Genomic DNA, 24,234 nt, shown 5'->3' with positions numbered 1-24,234 from the left:
CTCAATTGAACTTTTGTCATGTCAAATGTGACAAGACAAAAACAGAAAACGGGCTTGACTTCAGTTGCACGATCGTACAGAGAGTATTAAAGCCTCTTCTTTTTGTAAACTGCAGTGTGACAAGGACAGTTCGAGACATTTCTGAATAAACGTAGCAGTTAATCCCAAACACTGACAATCTGAATGAACTGTACAGTGAAGCACTGACATTTTGGAAATGGTTTTGGAAGGCTGAAATCATTGATGGAAATGGTAAACTGTTGATTTGTCAACAAAACGTATTTTTTAGTTTCTTTAACATGTTAGTTATTGTACTGGTACTTAATTAAAACCAGGGTACATCAGTTTTAGTACAACAATATGAATCTGGTGAAGAAACAAGAAATTGCTGGTAAACTTAGAAACTGCTAGTACATTTCACAAAGAATTACATTTTTTTTGTTGCAATATTGAAATATTTATTTATTTATTTATTTTGAAGTTTACCAACCTGGCAACCCTCCAGCATCATTAGCATCACTGGTACATTTTCCCATTAATATAGAAAACTGTGTTTTATTCCGTACGGTAGCTAACAGACCACATCAGTGTGACAAATGCACACATCTCCTACTCAGACAGATCCATTTTTGCATTCTCTCTCAACTAAATGACTCTTTCCTTATAAGGTACTCAACTTTTTTAACTACAGCAATGCACATCTGCTGCACACGCACCAACAGGTGGAGAGAGTCAAACGCTGACACGCCAAAGCTCACGTCTGGCTCAACTTGATTCAGAGGTTTGAAATAACAAGATCTCTTTGGCTTTGATGCTGCTTAATTACTTCCACGAGAAATGCCATTTTATCATGAACGAATGAGCCAGAGCTTGAAAAAACACTTGGAGCCACCGGCCATGAAAGAATGCGAACTATTCCTAATGCAGGAGCCTTACAGGGCAGCCGATCAAGCATGCAACATGTGCAATAATAGGGCCTTACATGTAACATAGACATGAACTAACATGCACATTAAATGCACGAATAGAAGTCCATATTGCAAATCACTTTTCATTGCATTTTAAACATGTAATGCGGTTCATAGCCAGTCCTGTGGTCATTTTAAACCATCTAATGTGGTTTCCAGTACAGCAGGCAGCAAATTTAACCATTCAGGGTGTGTTATAACATCTAAACCACCACATGTGATGACCTTTGACCCTCTATCATAATTCCATTTGACAGTCATCTTTGAGTTTTTTATACTCAAAAATGGATGAAAATGTTAAATCACTCTGTACTTGAGGAATATTTACTCTTAGGTGAGTATTTTAATAATCTATTTCACATAAGCAACTCAAAATACATTTGAATATCTATCTATCTATCTTTGTGTGTGTGTGTGTGTGTGGGTGTGTGTAAATCTCCTTAAACTACCTACATTAGTTTAAAGTAGTTTCTCGTTTCCAAGTTTTAATAGAAAAGTAACAAAAGTCACCTCTGCGCAAAGGTAGGTAAGATGTTTGATGAAATAACTGCTCTCATCCGAAATGACCTGCAGTGTTTTGTGCTGTGTTCTCTTTAGTATCGGTGTTAAACTGGTTCGTTGTGAGCGCTCAACTGTGCACAAACGCAACAAACATAAAACAACTAATGTCACATCAAACGCTGAATGTATCGCTGTGACGTCACAACCGTAAATACATCTTACCTTCTGCAGTTTACAGCGTTCAGTCACTCTACCTGCCTCAGAAACACTTCAGCACAATCTGCGGTTGGTTAGCGTGTGTCAAACATGGAGAAGTCCGGCCGCTCGCGGCTCCTGTCAGGGCTCTGGTTTGTGCTGTTATTCCCGGAGCACCGAAACTTCCCGGTGAATCAGCCGCCAGGACACGAGACGCGCAGCGCAACACGTGGATGACAGACAGACAGACACTGGAGCTGAAAGTCATTTCTCACGGGAATGAAACTGAGGCAGGGAGCGGTGCGGTAACACTTCACACAGAACCACAGCGACACCCTTCGGTCAGAGATGGACACATGTCTGCTAGTTCACTCATGGGATTAAACATATCAATCCATCATCTCTTTACTGAACATCTCTTAAATCATATGCCTATCTATCTATCTATCTATCTATCTATCTATCTATCTATCTATCTATCTATCTATCTATCTATCTATCTATCTATCTATCTATCTATCTAGTTGTCTGTCTATCCATCCGTCTATCTATCTATCTATCTATCTATCTATCTATCTATCTATCTATCTATCTATCTATCTATCTATCTAGTTGTCTATCTATCTATCTATCTATCTATCTATCTATCTATCTATCTATCTATCTATCTATCCATCTATCTAGTTGTCTGTCTATCCATCCGTCTATCTATCTATCTATCTATCTATCTATCTAGTTGTCTATCTATCTATCTATCTATCCATCTATCTAGTTGTCTGTCTATCCATCCGTCTATCTATCTATCTATCTATCTATCTATCTGTCTGCCCATCCATCTATCATCAATCTATTTGTCTATCTATCAATCTATTATCCATCCGTCCATCCATCCATCTATCTATCTATCTAGTTGTCTATCTATCCAGTTGTCTGTCTATCCGTCCATCTATCTATCTATCTATCTATCTATCTGTCGGCCCATCCATCTATCAATCTATTTGTCTATCTACCAATATATTATCCATCCGTCCATCTATCTATCTATCTATCTATCTGTCTGTGTCGGTATATCTATCCAGTTGTCTATTTATCCATCCATCCATCCATCTGTCTGTCCAGCCATCTATCATCAATCTATTTGTCTATCTATCAATCCATCTATCTATCTGTCGGTCTATTATCCATCCTTCCATCCATCTATCTGTCCATCTATCTATCTATCCAGTTGTCTATCTGTCCGTCCATCCATCCATTTATCTGTCCATCTAATTGGCTGTCTATCTATCTACACATGGATAGAAACCCATACAAGTCACCAATCTGTCGCACTATCTATCCATTTATCTGTCTCTGTGTATCTGTCTGAATAATAGAAAAAGAAGCTTCCTAAGCCCAAATATAAATATTATGCAATGAGGATTTGAGACTCACTCTAAAATGTATTAAGAGTGCAGTGAACAGTTTTTGTTCAGAGAAAGCACAAAAGTCATCTGAACCAACTTGGCAATTTCCTTCTGAATGCATATGTAATAAAAGAACGGAGAGATGTTTTCAAGAGGAAATGTTTTATTAGACTGTAAAGATACATTTTTAATAATTCAGGTAAATGTGCAAAGGGTCCAATATTGAATCAATTACATTGCAATCTCTTTTATCATAGTCATACCTAAAGAAAACAATACAAAATTGTTTGCGTTAGCAAAGGTAAAAGATTAGTTTGAAAAATTATTGCAATGAAAATATAACCAATTTGTGGTTCAAGATACAAAATCATCTGTGCATTAGGTGTGCAAAATCTCACATTATAAAATATTTCAGTAAAAAATACAGACATTATTAAATTCAATGTCATAGAAATATTGTGGACAGCTTTTTCTTCTAAATGGAAATTTCTTTGTGATTAAATCTTACAATCCTTTAACATCTTTCAAGTGACTGACCTTGTGAAATCAACACACAACGAGAACAAAAGCAGTTTGAAACGTTACATAAAAGACTGAAATTCTAAGGACACTTTAAAGAAATGTCTCAGCTGGAAGAGATCTGGTTAATGTTCAGATTAACTCTAGTGGTCATCACCCTACAACTAACACAACACCAATATCAGACGCCATCACCTCGGGCTGAATCAGAACTGATTTAATCATCATGTGTCTATGGGCGTTCCTTCAGGCTCTGCGCTCAGACCAACAGAATACAGCCCTTGGTTTGTTTTTTTTTTTCTAAAAAGTCATATGCAATCTAACCTCAGGCTTTTTTTTTTTTTTTTTTAACACAATTAGAGCAAGAAAGTTTCATTATTAGAAGAACATTATCTCCTCTAATGGACATGATTAGAGATGAAGGTTTAACTGATGTCTATCTAATGAAGAAAAAAAGAGACATTTCATTTGAATGGAAAACTTTCCTTCAAAGGTGCTTCTCATGGAAGCTTGTTTCCACCACAGAATAAAAAATAAAAAATAAAAAGTATGACTGTTGTATCACATATCAGGCATTTTTCTTAGAATTATGGATTTATCTCATAATTGTCTCATAATAATCTTGCAATTCTGAGTTTATATCCTGCATGTCTGACTTTTTTCTCAGAACTGCAAGAAAACAAATCGGAATTGTACAATTAAAAATGTGCAATAACAATTATTTATTTATTGTATTCTGTGGTGCGAACAAGCTTCCATAGCTTCTTGTTGATTGTTTAAAGAATAAAAAAAACATAAATTTTTTTGCCATTTCTTATTGACCACAATTACTTGCACATTATCACACAAAAGATGTTTATAACATCATATAAGGATATTCCCGCATACATGTACACAGCATTTATGTGCATGTGAATGTGGTCATTGTTCAAATATCTATTAGTATTAGAGAAAAACAAAGAACTTATCATCTACACTGTGGACAAGTTTCCCCTTTTTGATTTTGCATTAAAACATGGCAGGATTTGAGCTACAGCATTCATGTCAACTCCTTAGAAGTTTGAAAATATCACCCCTGAAATGATACAAAACAGCAGAGCCCAAACTCGACTGTCACCCTTTCCCTAAAGACAAACGCACAGACGCACGCGCCGCCTGGGTCCTGCAGATTTCCAGAGAATTCTTCAGAGAACAGCGATAACGAGCAAGAGGAACAGCTTTCATAGGTGCTTTCATCATCGACCGCACCTGGTGGAGTTGGCAGCTGTCTCCCACCCCCTCCAAAACACACCCACCTTGAGTACTACCCTCACACAAACACACACACATATATACATAAACAAACAAACACACACACACACTAACCGCAGTGTCTTTGTACAGCTAACAAAAGCTTTTGAGGTTCTCACTGTGCGTTTTCTGTCTAGAGACTACAGATGGGAATCTGATTCTGATTCTGTTATATCAATGGTCCTGTTAATGGTTCTTTTGAAGCGGGATGGATTATGATTGGAAAATAATTGTCCTAAATTCACTACCCTTGGAAGCCTGTTGTCAAATTATGAAATGAGATTTCAACAGTGAAGAATCAAAAATATTTATTTTTTTAGGCATTGGATAAAAAACAACGGGTTCTCCTGTTCTTATCTTGGTCTGAGCTTATGCACCTCAGTTTTTAAATGAATATTGCTCAAATGATCCACAAATAATGCTTTTAACTGAGCTCAGATCAGTGAGGCCTTTGATCAATCAGTTTCAAAAACATAAACAAAATCTCTGCTGATTGAAAGAAAATATCAAATCCTAGATTTGGTGAAAAATATAGCATAATGAGAATTGTATAAGCAATTTTTTAAAAGGCATAATTTTTAACCAGGAAATGCAAATTAGTTAAGGTGTTTTACAGCACAAGGGTTAACATCCTGAATTCAGTTTTGAATGACTCACAACCACCGGCGGCGCCAGGGGGGGTCTTGGGGGGTCTCAAGACCCTGCCAAAAAATGCCTTGACCCCCCATTTGACCCCCCAGCCTCTTCCTGATTAAAAAATATATATATTCGGGATAAAGATCCAAAAATGTTTCTCTTCAAACTACGCAGAACAATAATAAATAATAATTATTTCGACATTTATTCATACACTGAACCGAGAACCGTTTCTGTCGGACGCGTCCGATACGAGAACCGATGAGCTGATGATAACTGCGCATGCGTGATTCAGCGTGAAGCAGACTGACACAGAGCGCATCTGAACCGAACTGATTCTTTTGGTGTTTGATTCTGAACTGATTCTTTGCTAATGTTATAAGCGCGGGCAAACAAAAGGCTTGAATGAAGGGCAATCATCGCCAATGACGGCATTACATCGAGCGCAAAAGAACCGGTGAACCATTTTTTTTTCAGCTGGTTTATTTGATCGAATTGTCCGAAAGAACCGGTTCACTTGAGCACCTGCTCCTTTGCCCCTTAAGTGCCCTTTTGTCAAAGCAAAATTTCCTCAATTTTTTTTGTAATAACATAAACTTTTGTGAATGCCTGCCCACGCCCAATCATAATATTAGTACAATTTATTAATAATAATTTAGCCGTAAATAAAATGACCAACATGATGACCGTTCACCTGACTACGACCTCATCCAAACGGGAAGATTCCTCATGCTGCACGCGCATTTTTTAATTGCTAGAGCATATTTTCAACATCGTGGCAGCTGGTAAGCGGTGTTTCATTCTCAGCGAAGTGATTTTGGTGTTTATTTACTTATTATTATTTTACAAGAACGATGTGATGTGAGAACATGCAGATATGTGGTTTATATTGCTGTGTGTAGCCTGTAGTGTAGAAGTAACACTAGCGTGCTGTTTGAGGGAGAAAAGTTTCACAGGCATCGAGGGGTCTGGTCTTTTTTTATGTTATTTGAATAAACTTTTATTATATTACAGTACTTATTTATTTTTAACACGTAAAAATAATTATCACAACACTGGTAAGGCTTATTCAGAATTTCTCATTCTCTGAATTATCATTATAAAAATAAAAACAATTCAGAAATGAATTAAAATATAATTATATTTTAAATGTGATGCAAATATTTTTTCTACAAAAGCAACAGTGTTTACAACAGCAAGACCACTTTAGCCTGTAAACTCAATAATATCTATCTGGAAATAAATGTAAAAATATCAATGTCAATAAAAATGCATAATATACCTGACATGAAAGTGCAGTGTGAAGGATATGAATAACAAATGTAGCCTGTCATTTGTTTACATTGCAAAGGTGTTTTTGTTGTTTAGTAGCAGAAATATGCAGTTATTAGCCATGTGCACTGTATTTTTTGTTGGTTTTCATGAGACCCCCCTTGAAAAGACCAGGACCCCCCCATTGCCCCCCCAATCAAAATTGTCTGGAGCCGCCACTGCTCACAACCCTAAATGTAATCAAAGTCTGTGAAAAAGAAAAGGTTCCAGCAGTCTTTTGAAATCATGAAAATTTACAATTACACACTCAACTGTTGATTGCTGACAAAAATAATGCTAAAAAAATAAGATGCACATTGATCATCATAACAACGGCAAAGTTGTTTCAAGGTGTTTTGCATATTTTCTTGCAGTGTTTTTTCAGAATCCTTTGTGGAATACAAACGTTCTAGAACCATTAACGGAACCAAACATCCTTAAAACGATTTTCTTAAAAAAAAAAACTGGAACTGGTTTTGATTAAGTTTTTGCTTCCTAACCCTATTAGAAACAGATTTAATCAATGCATGCATCTAAAACATATGTGGGCTGATATATGCACACACACACACACACACACACACACGCTCACACCTGGCCTTGAATGCATCTATCATCTCTCTGCAAATCACTCCATAAGGTCTTTCCCTTTTCCACCAGATACCACATCTCTCTCCTTCTCCTCCCCCTCCTTCTGTTGCTCCCTCTCTCCCTCCATCCCATCATCCTCCTCCACTTCCCCTGGGTTCGGCAGACTGCTGTCCTCCCCCAGAATGCGGCACAGCTCTACCAGCCGCTGCTGCATCTTGGGAATTCCCGAGAGCTGGGTCTCAAGCCGGAGCTTCTCGTCCTGCAGGGAGATCCGTGTGGAGGCGTCCAGCTTTTCAAAGCGCCAGCCGCCCTCGCCATCAAACTGCAGCAGGTGGGAGTGGTACTTCCTGTCAACGGAGGAAATACAGGACAAGGTGTGTCATTTTGACTGATTTGAAAGTAACAAAGAGACACTACTAGAGAAACCTCTGGATAAAACCATGTTTAAAGCTGTGCTGTGTCCTCACATGGGCTTTCCCCCTAACATTTCTGGAACGTTTTGCACTTCTAAAGTCTATTGTTATTTATTTCTATTTGATTAAGTATACTTATAAGGATAATCCAGGTTTCTTGTAACCATAAATTATCGTAATTTAGTTTTTTTGCACCCTCCTTTATACCCTTGAAATTTAACATGCTGTTTATATGAATATGTTTCTAAGAAGTCCATCTTTATTTATCAGGGTAAAGCTAACTTGATATAGATATACATTACTGTTCAAAAGTTCAGTGTCATTGAGATTTTCCAAATGGTTTTGACTCTTCTGCTCACCAGGGCTGCATTTATTTGATCAAAAATACAGTAAAAACTGTAAAATTGTGAAATATTATTACAAATTAAAGTAACTGATTTGTATTTGAATATATTTTAAAGTGTCATTTATTCCTGTTATGCAAAGCTGAATTTTCGGTAGCAATTGCTCCAGTATTCAGTGTCACATGATCCTACAGAAAGTATTTTTCTGGAAACCGAGATACATTTCTTTCAGGGCTCTTTGTTGAACAGAAAGTTAAAAAGAAACGACATTTATTTCAAAACAGAAAGCTTTTGTAACATTATAAAAGTCTTGTATTGTAACCATATTGCTGAACAGAAGTATTATTTTCTTTAAATAAATATGTTAATCTGTTCATGGATGGCATGAAACGATTCACTTGCTAACTTCCACACACCCGTTCTCCATAACCCAAAGGCATAACATGATTCATCGTGGCTAGTTTTCTGACTGATGAAAAAAGCGTGGGCTGTTCCCTTGATTCTTTATTTTGCCTGTTGCGATCAGAAACACAGGTGTTTTCTCTCAGGGCACCCATTAGTGATTTCATGCTACAGTATTCAGCACCTTCAACAAGCCATTACTGCAGCTTTCTTGGATAACTTGTCTGGGTGGTCTGGGTGTTTTGAATATTACAGTATTTCTACAAAGTACATCAAACTTCTACATCAAAAAAGCATGAAAAATCCTGTTTTGCATCATATGAACCCTTTAATCTTACGAACATAAATACACTTTTTTTTCCTGACTAGCAATAAAGGAACTGCTCTTCATTTTCATACGACTGAAAACCCACCAGAGAGAAGGACGGTGTGTAATAGAGAGAAGCGCAATCCCAGCATCCTTTGCAGCTTCAAAGATTTTGCCCTCCACATCAATACTCACAGCACTCGTGCACTCATCCAGGAGGGCGTATTGAGGCCTGTTAGAGAGAAACCAGAGATTTATCAGCTTTAAACACACAAGTTGTTAGGGACTTATAAAGCAGACTTAAAAGCAATAGTTGGCAGTTGAATAGTTTAATTTTTTATATTCTGACTTGGGGGTTTTTTTTCTTCCCCATTAATAAATATCTCAGTGGTTCTACAATAATCTCCCCTAAAGCAGCTGCTGGCTTCAAATGTCCAAGTCCTCTGTATAGATTCAAAAAAAAACTCACTGAATCCTGTTAAATGCGTTCAGTAATTGAATATTTATCACTTTAGTGGCTTTAAGGAAACCATGAGCAGCTTTTTTTTGCATGTATCATAACTTAGCAAATTCAAAGTGTTATTTTCTTTATTTTAGACAGACGAAGTCATTCTACCAATTATCTCAAGCAACTGAAAGATATCCCAGTAACATCCCTGATTCTTAACTAACATTAAATTGGATTCAAACAGATGTTAGTACAGCATTAAGCATAGTGTAAAAATATGATATATGCCTCTGCCTCAAATTACCTGAAAGTGTATAATATTTAATAAAATGTCAGTCAAAAAGACAGCAGACGTACTTATGGTAAAACATCCTGGCCATGCCCATCCGCTGCTTCTCTCCTCCAGACAACACATCCTTCCAGTCGCTCACTGCATCCCAACCTGACAGGATTTAAAAATGTTTAAATACTAACAATAACGTATGTTTGCTACTAATGCAGTTTCGCTTCTTCCATATTACTGATTAATGTAAACATGCATTATTAATTATATGCTATTAATATTTTAACCAAAAAAATTGTTTACATCCAGTACAGCAAATGTGCTGTGCTGTGCTTGCTTTTATCCTGCAACACTGGTGAAAATAAACATTCATTTATCAGATTGTGTTCAAAAGTTCAAAAGTTTGAGGTCGATAAGAGTTTTGATGTTTTTGAAATAAGTCTCATAACGTTTTCAATTTGAATAGATTTTGAACTGTCATTTGTTTCTGTGATGCAAAGCTGAACTTTCAGCATCATTTCTCCAGTCTTCAGCATCACACGATCCTTCAGAAACATGTTTATTTGATGCACAATACATTTCACAATTCGAATATCAGACTGTGTTGCTTAATATGTTTGTAGAAACCATGATACATTTTTTTAGGATACTTAAAACATTTATTCTATTTATTTGAAATATAAATCTTTTGTAACATTATACATGTTTTTTTCTGTTGCTTCTGAGCAATTTAATGCAACGCTGTCAAATAAACATATTATAATTGTTTTCAATAAATAAATAAAAAAATCAAATCTTACTGATCATAAACTTCTGAATGGTAATCAGAGAATATTCCATCTTGAACATACATAGTTACAGTAGTTCCAATCTCACCAAAGAAAAAGTATTTATATATTACATATTCCCATCCGGTGAATATTATCTGAAGATGCTCCTGTGACGTCTCTTACCTCCTTCTCTCTCCAGGATGTAGCAGAGGTTCACAGTTTTGAGGATGTCCTCCAGCTGCTGGTCAGTGATGTCTTTCTCCTGCATCTCCTGAACAGAGTGAGGATAGATGACCTGATCTCTCAGCGTTCCCACCGACATATAAGGCCTGAAAAGAGAAGGAAAACAATCAGGAATCCCAAATCCTGGGATTTAATCGACTAGTTCTCTTTGTTCCAGATGAGTCCAAAGAAAACTTGAGTCCACATCTTTTTTAGTGGATTAAAATAGCAGGATTCTGTTGATGAAAAGATATTACTTCTGAATAACACTCATATTTTCACTGTGTATGTAATGATATTTTCACTGTATGTCTCGTCTGATCTATTTATCCATCTATCCTCTGTGTTTCACATCTAGCATTAATAATTCTCATAAAACTAAGGCAAAATGGGTGAAGTGTTTAAGAATGTAGTCTTCTCAAAATCACTGTGCGTTAGGCACATCTTCTAAAATCCGGTTAAAAGTCCTATTCGATCTTTTTTCTCTTTTAACAGTCCTGATATGCAGAGACATTCAGTGAACTGCATGCGAGCCAAATGACAAGCAGCTGCTGGTTCGAAATGATGTTGGACACGTCCCGTTGTGTGATCATGAGAACGAGGCGATGCTGTACTCCTGTTGGGTTTGTAATGAAGCCGGCATGTTACGCAGTCACAGGAGCACCATATGTGCTGACTGCTTTTGGATTGTGCTACTCATTTTAATCAGCACACTCATCAGCGCTAATTAACCTGGCACGGCGTGGGAAATGGAAATAAACACATGCACGCACACCCACGTCTCTGCCTTCTAATTGATCTTAATTCTTAAACAAAATCCAGCAGACTGCGTCTCAGTACTGGGTCCTGAACCTGCACAAAGAGAAATCCACAGCCTATACTGGGGTAAATCGTGGCCTAATGGTTAGAGATTCAGACTGAAAGTGAAAACAAAAGCCGAAATTGCAAAACTCAGCTTAATGGCAACTTGAAAATGCAATAAAATCATTTTGATATTAGTGAACATTGCTTAATTTTGCATTTCATTTGACATGATAAACCCCAGACAAAAAATCTAGCCCTCCTTACTACACACTCTCTTCACCAGAGAAGTGCTTACTTTTAGCGCTTACTTTTTAGGTCACAGAGTGGAGTCAGTACCTTTGAGGTATGTAAAACATGTGCTCGGGTGATGGCTTGTAAAGCACTCCGCTGTAGACGGGCCAGAGGCCGCTCAGGATTCGGAAGAGAGAGCTTTTTCCACAACCGTTGGGGCCAGTGATCAGCAGATGCATGCCTTCATCAACCTGGAAGAAAAAGACCCATCATCTTACCCTTACATGTTACTAAAGACACGAACGAACATACATGCAGCGGATCGCGTAGCAGAGAAAGAGAGAAAGCTGCACAGAGGGACAAACCACGGGAAACAGCTAAATGTGTTTACAAATTCAGTAAAGCCACAGGGTTAAAAGGAGCCACTGTGATGGGAAACGCTTGATGGTTTTCAAAGGCCTCTCTGCAGCACAACACACTGAGAAAAACAGATCGCTCCCTCTCTACACCCTGTCATTATGCTAAAGCCATCCATTCACCAGACACACATAAATAGAGCAGCACGGCTTCCTGCTAGAGCGTCAACTACTATTAAAAGACCTTCAACACAACACCAAACCAATGTGAATCAATTGGGCTCAAAACATCTGGAAGCGACGTTAATGATAATACTAAGTATAGAGACAAGCTGCTCGAGTGACTTTATTCTGATGGCTAACAAAGTGCAGATCTAACCAGAAAGAGCTGACAAATTAATCTTAAAGGAACAGTTCATCCAAAAATGTAACAACCTCAAAGCACCGCCACATTCCCTCCGGCTTCCATGGTAGGTTTTATCTATGACATCATAGTCTACCGTGCTTTCTTCCTTTTCTTTTGGCTGCAAAACCGATCTGAGAATGCATTGTGGGTAATGATCATTGTATCATGAGTGCACCGCATGACTGCGATATCAGGGCTAAGAGAGGGTATTAGCAGCATGCCGCCCCTGCAAATCGAGGCGCTGTTGTGGAAACCCTAAGAGCACACTAACGCGCGACCGGAATATAATCAGCACATTGTCCGGGGTAGACCACAGGGGGGTCACACTGGGGTACACATGACCCATTTCTCAGAATACAGCAGGAAACATGAATTAATCATAAGGGAGCAGATACTCAATCCAGACTCAAGAAATGTGTCTATTCATAACTAGCGCATTCAAGACAAGATACTCACTGAAATAGTACATTTAACAGACAAACAATGGGTGTCATATCATAATAATTGTGTGTAAGCTGTGTACTGATGTGGACAGTTCATTTTGAGCCAAATTTACCCTGGATTCACAACAGGTGCAGACATTTTAATACTGATCAATCCACATTAATATTAATTTATAAAGTTAAGGTCACTTAGTTATTTGATTTCTAATAAATTAATGTATTTAAGAAATTATATTCTACTCTATATTACAGAAATATTTAATTCAGTGTATTATATCAATTATATTTATATAAATGTATTATATAAATATATATCATTTTAGAATTCAAATTAAATAACATTATAGTATTTTAAATAATATTATATTTTATGTTTTTAGTTTGAATATTTTAGTTTTAAAAAAAGTATAATTTTGTTTGTGTGCTTTTGTCATTTTTAGTACTTTTTAATTTTATTTTATATAAGCCTATATTGTTTTGTTTATTATTTATTTGAGTTTTATTTTAGTATTTTTAATTATTTTAGTACAAACTTAAACTAACCTAAAATGAGAAATGCTGCCTTGGAAACTAGATGAAATAAAAAAAATTGTTTAATAATATAAATTAAAAAAATTATTATTATATTTCAAATAACAATTTTTTTTGTAATAGTTTTATTTAAATATAACTAACTATAAATTATAATATATGTTAATATATTTGTATTTTTTTAATCCACAAGACTACAAAACTACAAAGATGAAAGTTTATTAAAACCGTTCAAGAAAAGTGACCAGTTCATGTGTAATTTTCCTTAAATATTAACCCAATGCTAAATAAAGAAAGCTACACATGTCCACGTTGTCAGTCAACTATCAATGTATCAGCTCTGCAGGCGTTATCTAAAACATGTGCATAATAAACAGCCGTGGTGAGAATATATCAAAGGAAAATCTTCAGCATATTTTTCTGCACTTATCTTGCTAGCTTTAAAGTTTATGGCTTTAAGTCCTGCTAACATGTTTTGGATTGTAGAGTAACTGACTATATCTCTCACCAGTGCACAGGCAGAGAAAACTAATTCAAATATTCCATAAAGATAAGCTAATGTAAGATAACAGGTGATGCAAGCAAAAATTGCCACAGTAAGAGTGAATGAGCAAAATACATAAATATAAATTCTCCAAGTGGGTCTCGTAATATATCATCTCCTAAACCCACTTTAAACTGTCAAAAGGTCAGGCGCTGATTAGCATTGCTGTATTATCAGTGAAGTACTCACAGAACTAGGCTAGAGAAAAAAGAACAGATAACAGCCTCATTGACATATTCACACTTCACATGCACATAAATCATGCAGAGAACAGCATGTTGCATCAGACGCCTGACTCATTTACTCTGCACGAGCACAAGATATTGCAGCAGAGTGATAGAAATAATTGAATATACGGTCTCCTCAGCTTGAAGATGGAGAGAAGTTTTAGTTGGATGCAACAAGTATGCAATCCCTACTACACTAGCATGTCAATTTTGCACTGGTAAAATTAAAATGACTCAAGAAGGGGTTTAAGACAGGAATGTACCTGTATGTTCAGGCTGGAAACCACCACGTCCCCTGTAGGAGTTATTATGGGTAGGTTTTCACATTTGATGCCCTGTTCCACATCAATCACCTTACCTAAACAAACACGCACAAACATTACAAGACAGTTACTTCATGAAAATGTTCAGTATAGTACATAAACGTAATGATTATTACTATGTACTGTTTAATATACACTACTGTTCAGAAGTTTGGAACAGTAGTGTTTCTTATGTTTCTTCTGCTCACCAAGGCTGCATTAATTTGATTAAACAGGCAGTAAAAACTATAACAGTGTAATATTATATTTCTATTTGATTATATTTTAAAATGTAATGTATTCCTTTGATCAAAGCTGAATTTCCAGCATCATTACTCCAGTCTTCAGTGTCACATGATCCTTCAGAAAACATTCTGATATGCTGATTTACTGCCCAAGAAACACTTATTATAATCTTCAATGCTGAAAACAGTTGTGCTGCTTAATATGTTTGTGTAACCAGTGATTTATTTTTCCAGGATTAATTTTAGGTTGAATGTTAATTTAAAAGAGCAGTATTTATTAATTGGATGACTGTATAGGATATATTTCTTCAGATGTAGTAAGCCATCTGCATATAGAAAACTGCTATACAGTCCAAAGTATTCTTACTTCCTGAAGCTGTAGATAGTACACTATATCAAACATAGCAATGACGCTTACACAACACACAACTGAAACAGATCAAAATAAACTTGATCTGACCTCTGATCTGCAGCGGTCCCTCCACTCTCATGCCATGTTTTATCTTCCCAGCCGTCCCTGGCTTTTCTGGCTTCACCTCTGAGGCTGAACGACGGTACACTCCGACACGCACATCCTCAAACACCTCGAACATCTCATACACACGAGCCGTGTATCCAGCCAGTTCTGTGATCTGTGAGGAGATCGGCACTTTTTAGCCACATTTAGAAATGTAACCTTGTATAAGCAATGACTGAAATGACTAGTCAGGGAATGATTTACTGGGAGTTAAATGCACAGTGTTTAAGTTTGCTAAATTAACATGACATAAGGTTTATAGATGACTGGCTACCCCTAAACATCAAACACAAAAAGCAAACTGTGGTTGGTTCTTTAAAATTGTTTAGGTTTATTGATTTAAAATAGAAAAGCTCAGTGCATTTTCTCTGTAATTGTTTAGTATTTATTTGCCCATATATTTATTTTGCTGATGATATCTAGATTTGAAAGCACTCTTTGTAACGCTAGTAGGTGAAATGCGTCTCACCTCTTTGTAGGAGACCATGATCCTCTCCACTGCATCAGCTGCGGCGTTCAGAAGGTTCCGGGCCGTGGTGAAGGCCTGTGTGCGTTCACTCACCAAGTCCTCCTCCTTCATCCCCAGGGCTGCCTGTTTTACATCCTCTGAATCTGAAAGGATTTCACAAGAACAAGACTGTGAGGAAAGTATAAATAAATATAATAAAGGTGAAAGAGCAGCAAACACGTCGATCAGATTTTAGAGATCTTGTTTTGAAGTATTATGGAGAGCAGTATGGGGTCAGTAAAAAAAAAAAAGTATAATATTAATAAAAAATGAAAAATTTATACCAACACATTAAATTGAAAAGTGACTATCTAAAGACATATATAGTGTTACAAAATGTTTCTATGTCATGTTTCTTTTTAATTTTCTATTCAGTTAATAATCCTGTAAAAAATGTTGATGATGTTGAACAAATGATAAATGTTTCTTCAGCAGTAAATCAGCATATTAGAATGATTTCTCATGGATCATGTGACATTGAAGACTGGAGTAATGATTGCAGGAATATTACATTTCAATTAGGGGTGTACGCGTATTCGTATTGAACCGTTACACCCCTAATTTCAATATATACTTAAATACAAAAGACTCATTTTCAATTCTTCAAATATTTCACAATATTACAGTTTTTACTATATTTATAATTAAATAAATAAATGCAGCCTTGGAATTTCAGAAACATTATCTTACTGATCCCAAACTTTGAACGCTACTGTATAAACGAATATGTGGTACAAAAAATTTAATTGTATCAAACTGTCCCCTTTAAGAACACCATGTCAACACACGCTCAAGGACGTCCAAAGAAGTTTGGGACTGAAACAATCACACAGACAAAACGTCTGGAGCCACAGATGTAGAGAGAAGAACAGGAACTACAGATAATCATAATGTAAATAAACTAAAAATATATAATAATAAATCATAATCCATACCGTATTTCGAGTATCCAGTGGCAGTGATGATGGGCACGGCGACCATGACCAGGCCCGATGCACTCCAGAGATATTTCATCAGGAACTGTTCCAGCATGACATACCACAGCCTCTTGAACAGGATGAGGTTTATCTGCTTGGACAGCGCCGTGTAGCTCCGCTGCAGCTGCAGCATCTCGATCTGCGCAGGGCACAGACGCAGGCACGCAAACACACACGCAGACAAGCATACACGCAGATACACAGGCAACAAGATAACATCAAGTTGAGGAACCACAAGCTCACACACAGGTTGGTTTCCAATAATAAAGTGTCCAATCAGGCTTCTTGATTCAAGATAATGTCATTTCATAACCTTTTTGTATTAATAAGAAACATACATTTTAAGCATAACATCAGAGCATATTAAAATCATCATGTAGGTTAAGGAGAGTTAAGTGCAGTGTATGTAAGTGAAGGCCTTGGGTTAAAGAGGCGAACATAGACTTTTGCCCCAATTCCAGGGCCTTCTTTGTATTCAGACACATCACATGACTTCTCTCTATGAACTTCTCTCTGGCCACATGACTGAATTTCGGGAACATTTCCCATTGCAGGCATGGGGCACTGTTTGTTCAGCAGGGACATCTGTTTTTTCATTCTGACACATGAACAAAATGACCTCAAACACCTGTCTTACAGTCTTAAAGAGAAAATTCACCCATAAATCAAAATTCTGCCATCATTTACTTACCCTTAGGGCTGCACAATTAATCTAATTTCTAATTGGGAAAACAATTATGAATGCCACAATTACGTAATCGTTCAAAGCAGCAATTAATCATTCTAAGTCCACTTATGTTATTCTGCGTGCTTAGAAAGCATTTTATTTTTATTTCAACATGTTACCTTAAGGGTTTAAGTACAACATTACAATACCATTCATATTTTTACTTTTTTATTATTTAAAGAGGAAACCAGTCCGATAGTTGACATTTGAGACTTAATACTAAAGAGTGTTTACAGCTTGTTTATTTTCATATAATATTTATCACTACAAGACCTCATTAGTTAACCATAGTTAATGCATTAACATTCACAATGAGCAATAGCGTCATTTGCCACAGAATTTATTAATCTTTGTTAAAAGTACCTTATAAAATACCTGAGATTAATGAATGAATGTTCAGAAGAATTTTTCATTGGCAGTTTATGTTAACTTATTATTTAACTAATGTTAACTACTGAAGCCCTAATGTAAAGTGTGAATGAACAATAAATAATCAAAATACTTGTAGTCCTGATTAAACTGTAAAATATGTTTGAAAATAAATAGCCTATTAAGCCTAAATATTTAAGTATTTGGGCTGTGATGAACACCATAGCAAATCCACAAATCTGAATGGCTATTTAAATCTATTTAAATACATTTCAGAAAGTAGCAGCTGCTTTATTTATGGGGTTTCCAGGGTAGTGGCTGCATTTTCTGTAGTTTAGCGCCATCTGCTGTCAGAGAGTGAATGTGCTTTCATTCAGCGCATCTCTCAAGTGTTCCCCCATGTGCTTCTCATGCATGCTTGTTTACATCAGATTGCGCACTCTTTCAAGTACCATACAGCGGTCTTGTGCATTCTGTCCAGTTGATTGGAAAAGTATTCCTAAAATGCATTCCAAATTCGGAATAATTTGTAATATATATTTATTCAAGTGCCCACGATAACAATATCGTGCATATTCATTACCGTGATTCACATTTGATCTTCCAGGTCTCCACCCAGAACCACATCACTCCATGTGACTCTGTGATCGTTGGAGACTCAATCATCAAACACATCTATGCTACCCTAGCTAAATGTGAAGTGCACACTCACTGTTTCCCTGGTGCTCATGTTCTCGATGTTTCTGAGCAAAAAAATATTTTTATTACCTTTAATGCAGTGTGTAACAGCTTTAAGTGAATGAAAATATGCTGCCAAGTCTTAAATCTGAAAGTTAAATCTGAAAACCGAGTATTAGGGTTGGGTATCGATTGGGTTTTATTCGATACTGGTGCCATTTCAATACTTTTAAAACGGTACAGGTGCCTAAACGTTGCCTGAACCGATACTCCTATAAAAATAAATAAATAAAATTTAAAAAGCCTAAGAAGGACAACATTAAAGAACATTAAAACGGTTTAAAATAAATCCATAGCATTCACACGCTCCTTGGATACTCTCGTTTCCCAAGCATCCCTTACTTAATAAATGTATTTCATGATCTGGGTCATTATTTAATACAAAACCACACATAATGTTTCTACTGTATCTCAGTCAATCACTCTGATATTTAGTTAAAATGAGTGCTGTCTGTCACTTTCTTTAATCAGTTCTGTGAATAACTGTATGTTCATTCTTTATAAAGTAGCAACAATGTTGTTTGTAAAGTACTGTAGCCCACAGTCTAAGGCACATTAGTATTTTCACCCAAAAAAAGGGGTTTAGGCCAGTTATTTATATCTTTTGCTTTAGTATCTCAGAAGGAAATATCGGTTTACATTTCCAAACATTCATTTGTCCATTAATTTTAATAATAATCTATTCTAAAGACTAACTTTTGCACAGTAGTGTATGCATAAAGTACGTATAATTAAATGAAGTATTTTTAAATAAGTGTAATTAAAGTATACGTTCATATGTGTTAAGGGCTAGATTTTCACTGGAGGAAACAGCTGTGGTATGATGAGCTGTGAATGGAGTAAAAACTTTACAGTAGATGAGAAACCGATTGATTCCTCGTGACCTTTTGTAAACCATATTTACAGTATGATAAAAGAACTGCACAGATACAGATATTATAACAATCTATCGATAAACACACAGCTCGTGTCCTCTGTTTGTGTTTGAGTCGCTCGCGGACTGTGGATTGAAGAGCGCACTGAAAGACGGAGAGAAGACAGATCTTCCGCCATTTTCATATGACATTTAAAGGTGCTGTAGGGAACTTTTGTAAAAAAAATATTTTTTACATATTTATTAAACCTGTCATTATGTCCTGACAGTAGAATATGAGAAAAATCAAGCTCGTCTGCCTACTCCCAGTGGTCTTATTGCCATTTGCAGAAACTCCATCGCTCCCGGTAAAAAATAACCAATCAGAGCTGCGGTCCGTAACTTTGTTTGTGTTCAAAATGTAGAAAAATGTGTATAATAAGAGAGTACACCATGAATCCATTTTCCAAACCGTGTTTTTGGCTTGTCCTGAATCACTAGGGTGCACCTATAATAAGTGTTTATATTCGGACTATTTTAGATTGCTTCGGGGATACCGCGGTGGAGTAACCCAGTACCTTTGTGATTCTTCATAGACATAAACAGAGAGAAGTAGTTCCGGCTACGATGTTCTTCCGCAAGACGCAAGCAGTTCCGTTTATGAACCGCTAGAGCGTCAAGAGTTAACTACCGCAGCTTTAAGCGGACTGACTCTGAGGCGATTGCAAATTTATGTACAGTTTATGCAGCCCCACTAAAAAAGCCTAGCGACGCCCATGCTTCGTGTGCACATTTCAGAGAACCAAGACAAATATTTCAATCGATCGCTCAGGCATTTAAGAGGAACCAAAATGAGGCACTGAAATCTGCGTGCTGATTCAGTTCGGTGCATGAATAACTTAGGTTTTGGTACCCAACCCTACCAAGTATAAAGTTATTGTCTCTCAAAAGAAAGAGTCGACTCTGAATCATTGAAAAGAGTCGTTTTTTAAAAACGAATCCCAAGCCAATTCATGTTGACCTTAACATGAAACATAACCATATTGCCCACCCACTTGTTGGTCTTTAAGCACTGGTCTGAATGAAGGTGCAAATTCATTCTTTGCCACTAGGTGATGCTTTTGGAGCTGTAAAAATGGCGGTTTCCCCGGTAACGGTGTACACAGAGAAGCATATTATAAGACAATGAAATTGTTTCTTGACCTTGCACGCAGGTCATCCTGTTCTTGGGGACTCCCAAAACCAAAAATATAAACCTTTCATTACCCATAATAGGGACTTTAATCCAAAACATATAATAGTATCATTAAATGTTGTATAAGGATATAATATTAACATTTGTTACTAAAATAAATAAATAGTATTAACATTTGATTTTTATCTAAAGCCAACACAACATAAAATATAAAATCAAAATAATAAGATAAACAATAATATTAAACAATTATTCTTAAATATCATAAATAATAATCAAAAAATTTAAAGGGCCGACATCCTACGTCATCCACCCGAAGCTGCATCCGTGTACAACAATTGATTATTACCTTTAAATATGGTTATTTTTCTTACAAAAAAGCACGGATTCGCTACAGGAGGCCTCTGTTCACCCTCCGCAGCCGTGTAAGACACTTTATTTGAGGGTAAGTTATTCATGGGCTAATTTGGCTCATTTTCATTTTGGGGTGAATTAACTTTTTAATACTGTGTTCAGAGTATAAAAAAAGAGCAGCATGAACATGCTGCTAAACATCTCCGTTTGTGTTCCAAAGTCATGCACATTTGGAAAGACATGAAGTTGAGTTATTAGGAGACAGAAAATGTACCTTATGTCCTCCATAGAAGGCGATCTCCTCTGAATTGGCGATGATGCGTGAATGCATATATCTCAGGTCGCCTTTCCTCTTGGCTTCCTCGGCCACCAGTTTACCAAAGCGGGGAGAGAACGCTCTCAGAATCTTGGCAGTAAACGCCACCACAATGCCAGCTATGATGGAGGGCCATGTGGTGTTGGCACCTTTCGACTCGCCTGTTTTAATGAGTGTGTAACAGGTCACCACTACATCGAGGATAGGTTTGGTCAGGTTCGAGTACAAATGAGCCACAGAGCCAGCAAACATCACAACATCTTCGGTCAAAGACTGATCAGGGTTTGCCAGCCTTCCATCCATGTTGCTTACACGGTAATATGTCTGGTCACTGAAATACATCATGTAGGCATGGGTGACCAATCGAGTGCGAAATGCGAGGGTCAGCTGACCCTCCAGGTAACGGATGGCACTGTTCACAAAGGTGGCGGGAATGGCAATGAGCAGCCATTTGGTTAACTCAACCACAAACGCCCTGGGGTCTTTCTTCACAATGGTTTTCACTATTTGCCCATCCAAATTGGCTACATAGATGGAGAGAAATGTGCGTGAAATGAGAGCTAGAGAGTGGAAACCGAGCAGGCCGAGTTCTTTGCAGAAAAGCCGAGGAAAGAGGATTTTCAAGAGACGAATCAACCTCTCAAAGAATTCGCGGTTCACAGCCGGGGAGCTTTTCTTTTTCTTTGCAACTTCCACTTCTTGGGGTTCTCTATTGGTGGTAACCGGGTCGGTGCCCTTAACCTGTTTACTAGTCCTTCCCTTGAGCTTGCCATAAATGTAAGGGGAAAGTTTTTTTGCCCCATACAGAGCAACAAGAAGGACAATGGTGTTTCTCACAAGGGGTTTCTTCAGCTCAGAGGGTAGTTTTGAGTACACAGACATTTTTCTTTGTAGCTTATCAATCCTGAGGTCATTCAAAATTAAAGTTATGGATAAGCAGGTTGCTAATGTACACAGCTATATGGACGTCTAATCATGTAAACTAATATAAATGCGATTACAGCAAACTGACAGCATGTCTTATACGTTATATTGTAAATCTCAAAAGTTTCAGATACAGCAATGAGATTAAATGGAGACAAGTGGAGAGTTGTATGCAATTCTGTTATTAAGACCCTGCATTCTCACAAGTGTCTCCTCTAAATTTCAGACGAGAAATAAACTCAAATATTTATCCTTCTCACGAACAATCCGAGCCTATGCCATACGCATTAAGGCTTTCAACTATGTCAACAGTCTTTGTGTCTTTGCTTCTGCTAAGGAGTTTTAGAAAAAACATCTGAAATAGTTGACACTTATGACAGATACCTCTGAACGATTTCTGTTGGAAATTTTCGTTTATACGACAAAGCTAAAAAGTTAACGAACGTAAAATATACTTAAAGTGGTAAATAAACTGGCAAACATTTTCTGACTTCAGAGGTAACTTTAGTTCAAATGACTGCTAGCAAGTCAAGCTAATAATCTTGAGAGCACTAACGTTAACTTAGCAACAGCGGGGTGACACAAAAACTATATAAAACACTATTTAAACGTTTACATCTCCACTATATTGAATCAAACAACATGTAAATATCAAATACGTGTTGTTTGAGCCGCGCTGCTAGCGCTGCTTGCTAATATATTCACTTTACTTCACCTTCCTCCGACTAACTTTCCGTCTATTTTAATCCACGTAAAGGTCATTTTTCGCAGCTGAACGGAAATGCGACAGACCCTCATCGTGACGAGCACATGCAGTCCATGTCATTTAACTTCATAAACGGTCCGAATGCAGAATAATAGTGTCTTAGTGCAGGCGTAAATCCATCAGGCTCACCGGGACTCGGTAGAATCAGTAGGCTGCGCCGATAGGTGGAGTAAACACGGACATTACCCAAGCCACATATTACAAAAGTCACACACTGTCGTCATCATAAATAGCGTTTCCCTTATTATTGGCGATGTTAGTTTTATTGCGCCACGATGTATTGTTGTATGATAAATATCCATCTATAATTCAATTCACTTTACAGCTTTGGCACGACTGCAACACAATCGCCACAGATGGTAATACATGCAGAAAACATTTATTAATGTGATACTACTTAGGCCAAAAACAATTTTAATAAATGATGGTAGCCTAATACTTACTCAGCTGGTATGTTATTGAACAGTTTATTTCATGGGCTGAATAAATCAGGCATAGAAGTTAGTAGGGAGGCTAGGGACATATCCCTATACCAATATCCAGTGACTACCCAGATAGCAAATTGGTTGTGGGCCTTATCGGGTTGTTGTAGCCCACAGACCACCACGGCCCTCTCTCGTCGAATGGACCTTAAGCTGCTTGGCTAAAGAATACTAGAACTGTGCCTGAAGTCAACCAAAACTCACCCACAACTCATCCGCAGTGTCCCCAGAAATCAGTCATAACTGGCCCACAACAGTGCTGAAGCCCCAGATGTCAGCCGGACAAAAGCCAAACTGCCACCACCTTTACCCCACAACTCCAGAAGCTCCAGAAGACAGCCATAACTGGACCAATGTAATTCCAAAACTAAACCAGAAATTACCCTAAATAATATTTATATATTGAGTAAGGTATAATTAAAAGACAAAACAAAGAAAATGCAGTATAGTGTTTTATAGTGTCTCAACCAGGTACAAAATAAAAACAATAGGAAAAAGATAAACCAATAACACTAGAATAAGGCAAAACAAAAGCAACAAATAAACAGTCACAATACAAGAAAAATAAAAAAAATAAACTGTTACAAACACAACAAACAAAAGACAAATAAAATACAACTCATATTTACAGATGTGCAAAAAATAATAAAATATACTTAACATAAAAAACAATTTAAAAGATTCATTGTGTGCACATACAGGATTTCACCTTACAGCCTCTACAATAGGAGCATACTAATACAGAGTTAAAAATGCATTTAAGACAGCACCAGTCTAAGGACTATGACTTTCAACATTAATGACATGTGGGGGGAG

General features: G+C 36.9%; 2 protein-coding genes across 3 annotated transcripts in view; both read right to left on the bottom strand.

The window, feature by feature from the left end:
* LOC127963421 (plexin-B3) overlaps nt 1–1,951 on the bottom strand; it is a 67,497-nt gene extending 65,546 nt beyond the window's left edge. For both annotated transcript variants that reach the window (XM_052563328.1, XM_052563330.1), the window contains exon 1: nt 1,692–1,951. The gene's annotated coding sequence lies outside the window, so the exon portion shown is untranslated. The remainder of the gene's footprint in view (nt 1–1,691) is intronic.
* A 1,261-nt stretch (nt 1,952–3,212) lies between these two features.
* Nucleotides 3,213–23,119, bottom strand: abcd1 (ATP-binding cassette, sub-family D (ALD), member 1). Its single transcript, XM_052564342.1, has 10 exons — nt 21,205–23,119; nt 16,653–16,833; nt 15,679–15,821; nt 15,153–15,324; nt 14,409–14,503; nt 11,744–11,889; nt 10,565–10,710; nt 9,686–9,770; nt 8,987–9,112; nt 3,213–7,761 (listed from the first exon to the last, which is right to left on the bottom strand). Exons 1-10 carry the CDS (start codon nt 22,126–22,128, stop codon nt 7,452–7,454), a joined length of 2,328 nt encoding a protein of 775 aa, XP_052420302.1. The 5' UTR covers nt 22,129–23,119; the 3' UTR covers nt 3,213–7,451.
* Nucleotides 23,120–24,234: the final 1,115 nt, after the last annotated feature.

This window comes from Carassius gibelio, chromosome B8 (genome assembly GCF_023724105.1).
Source record: "Carassius gibelio isolate Cgi1373 ecotype wild population from Czech Republic chromosome B8, carGib1.2-hapl.c, whole genome shotgun sequence".
Taxonomy (NCBI): Eukaryota; Metazoa; Chordata; class Actinopteri; order Cypriniformes; family Cyprinidae; genus Carassius; species Carassius gibelio.
The sequence above is the reverse complement of the archived record's forward strand: the minus strand, read 5'-3'. Positions and strand labels throughout refer to the sequence as shown.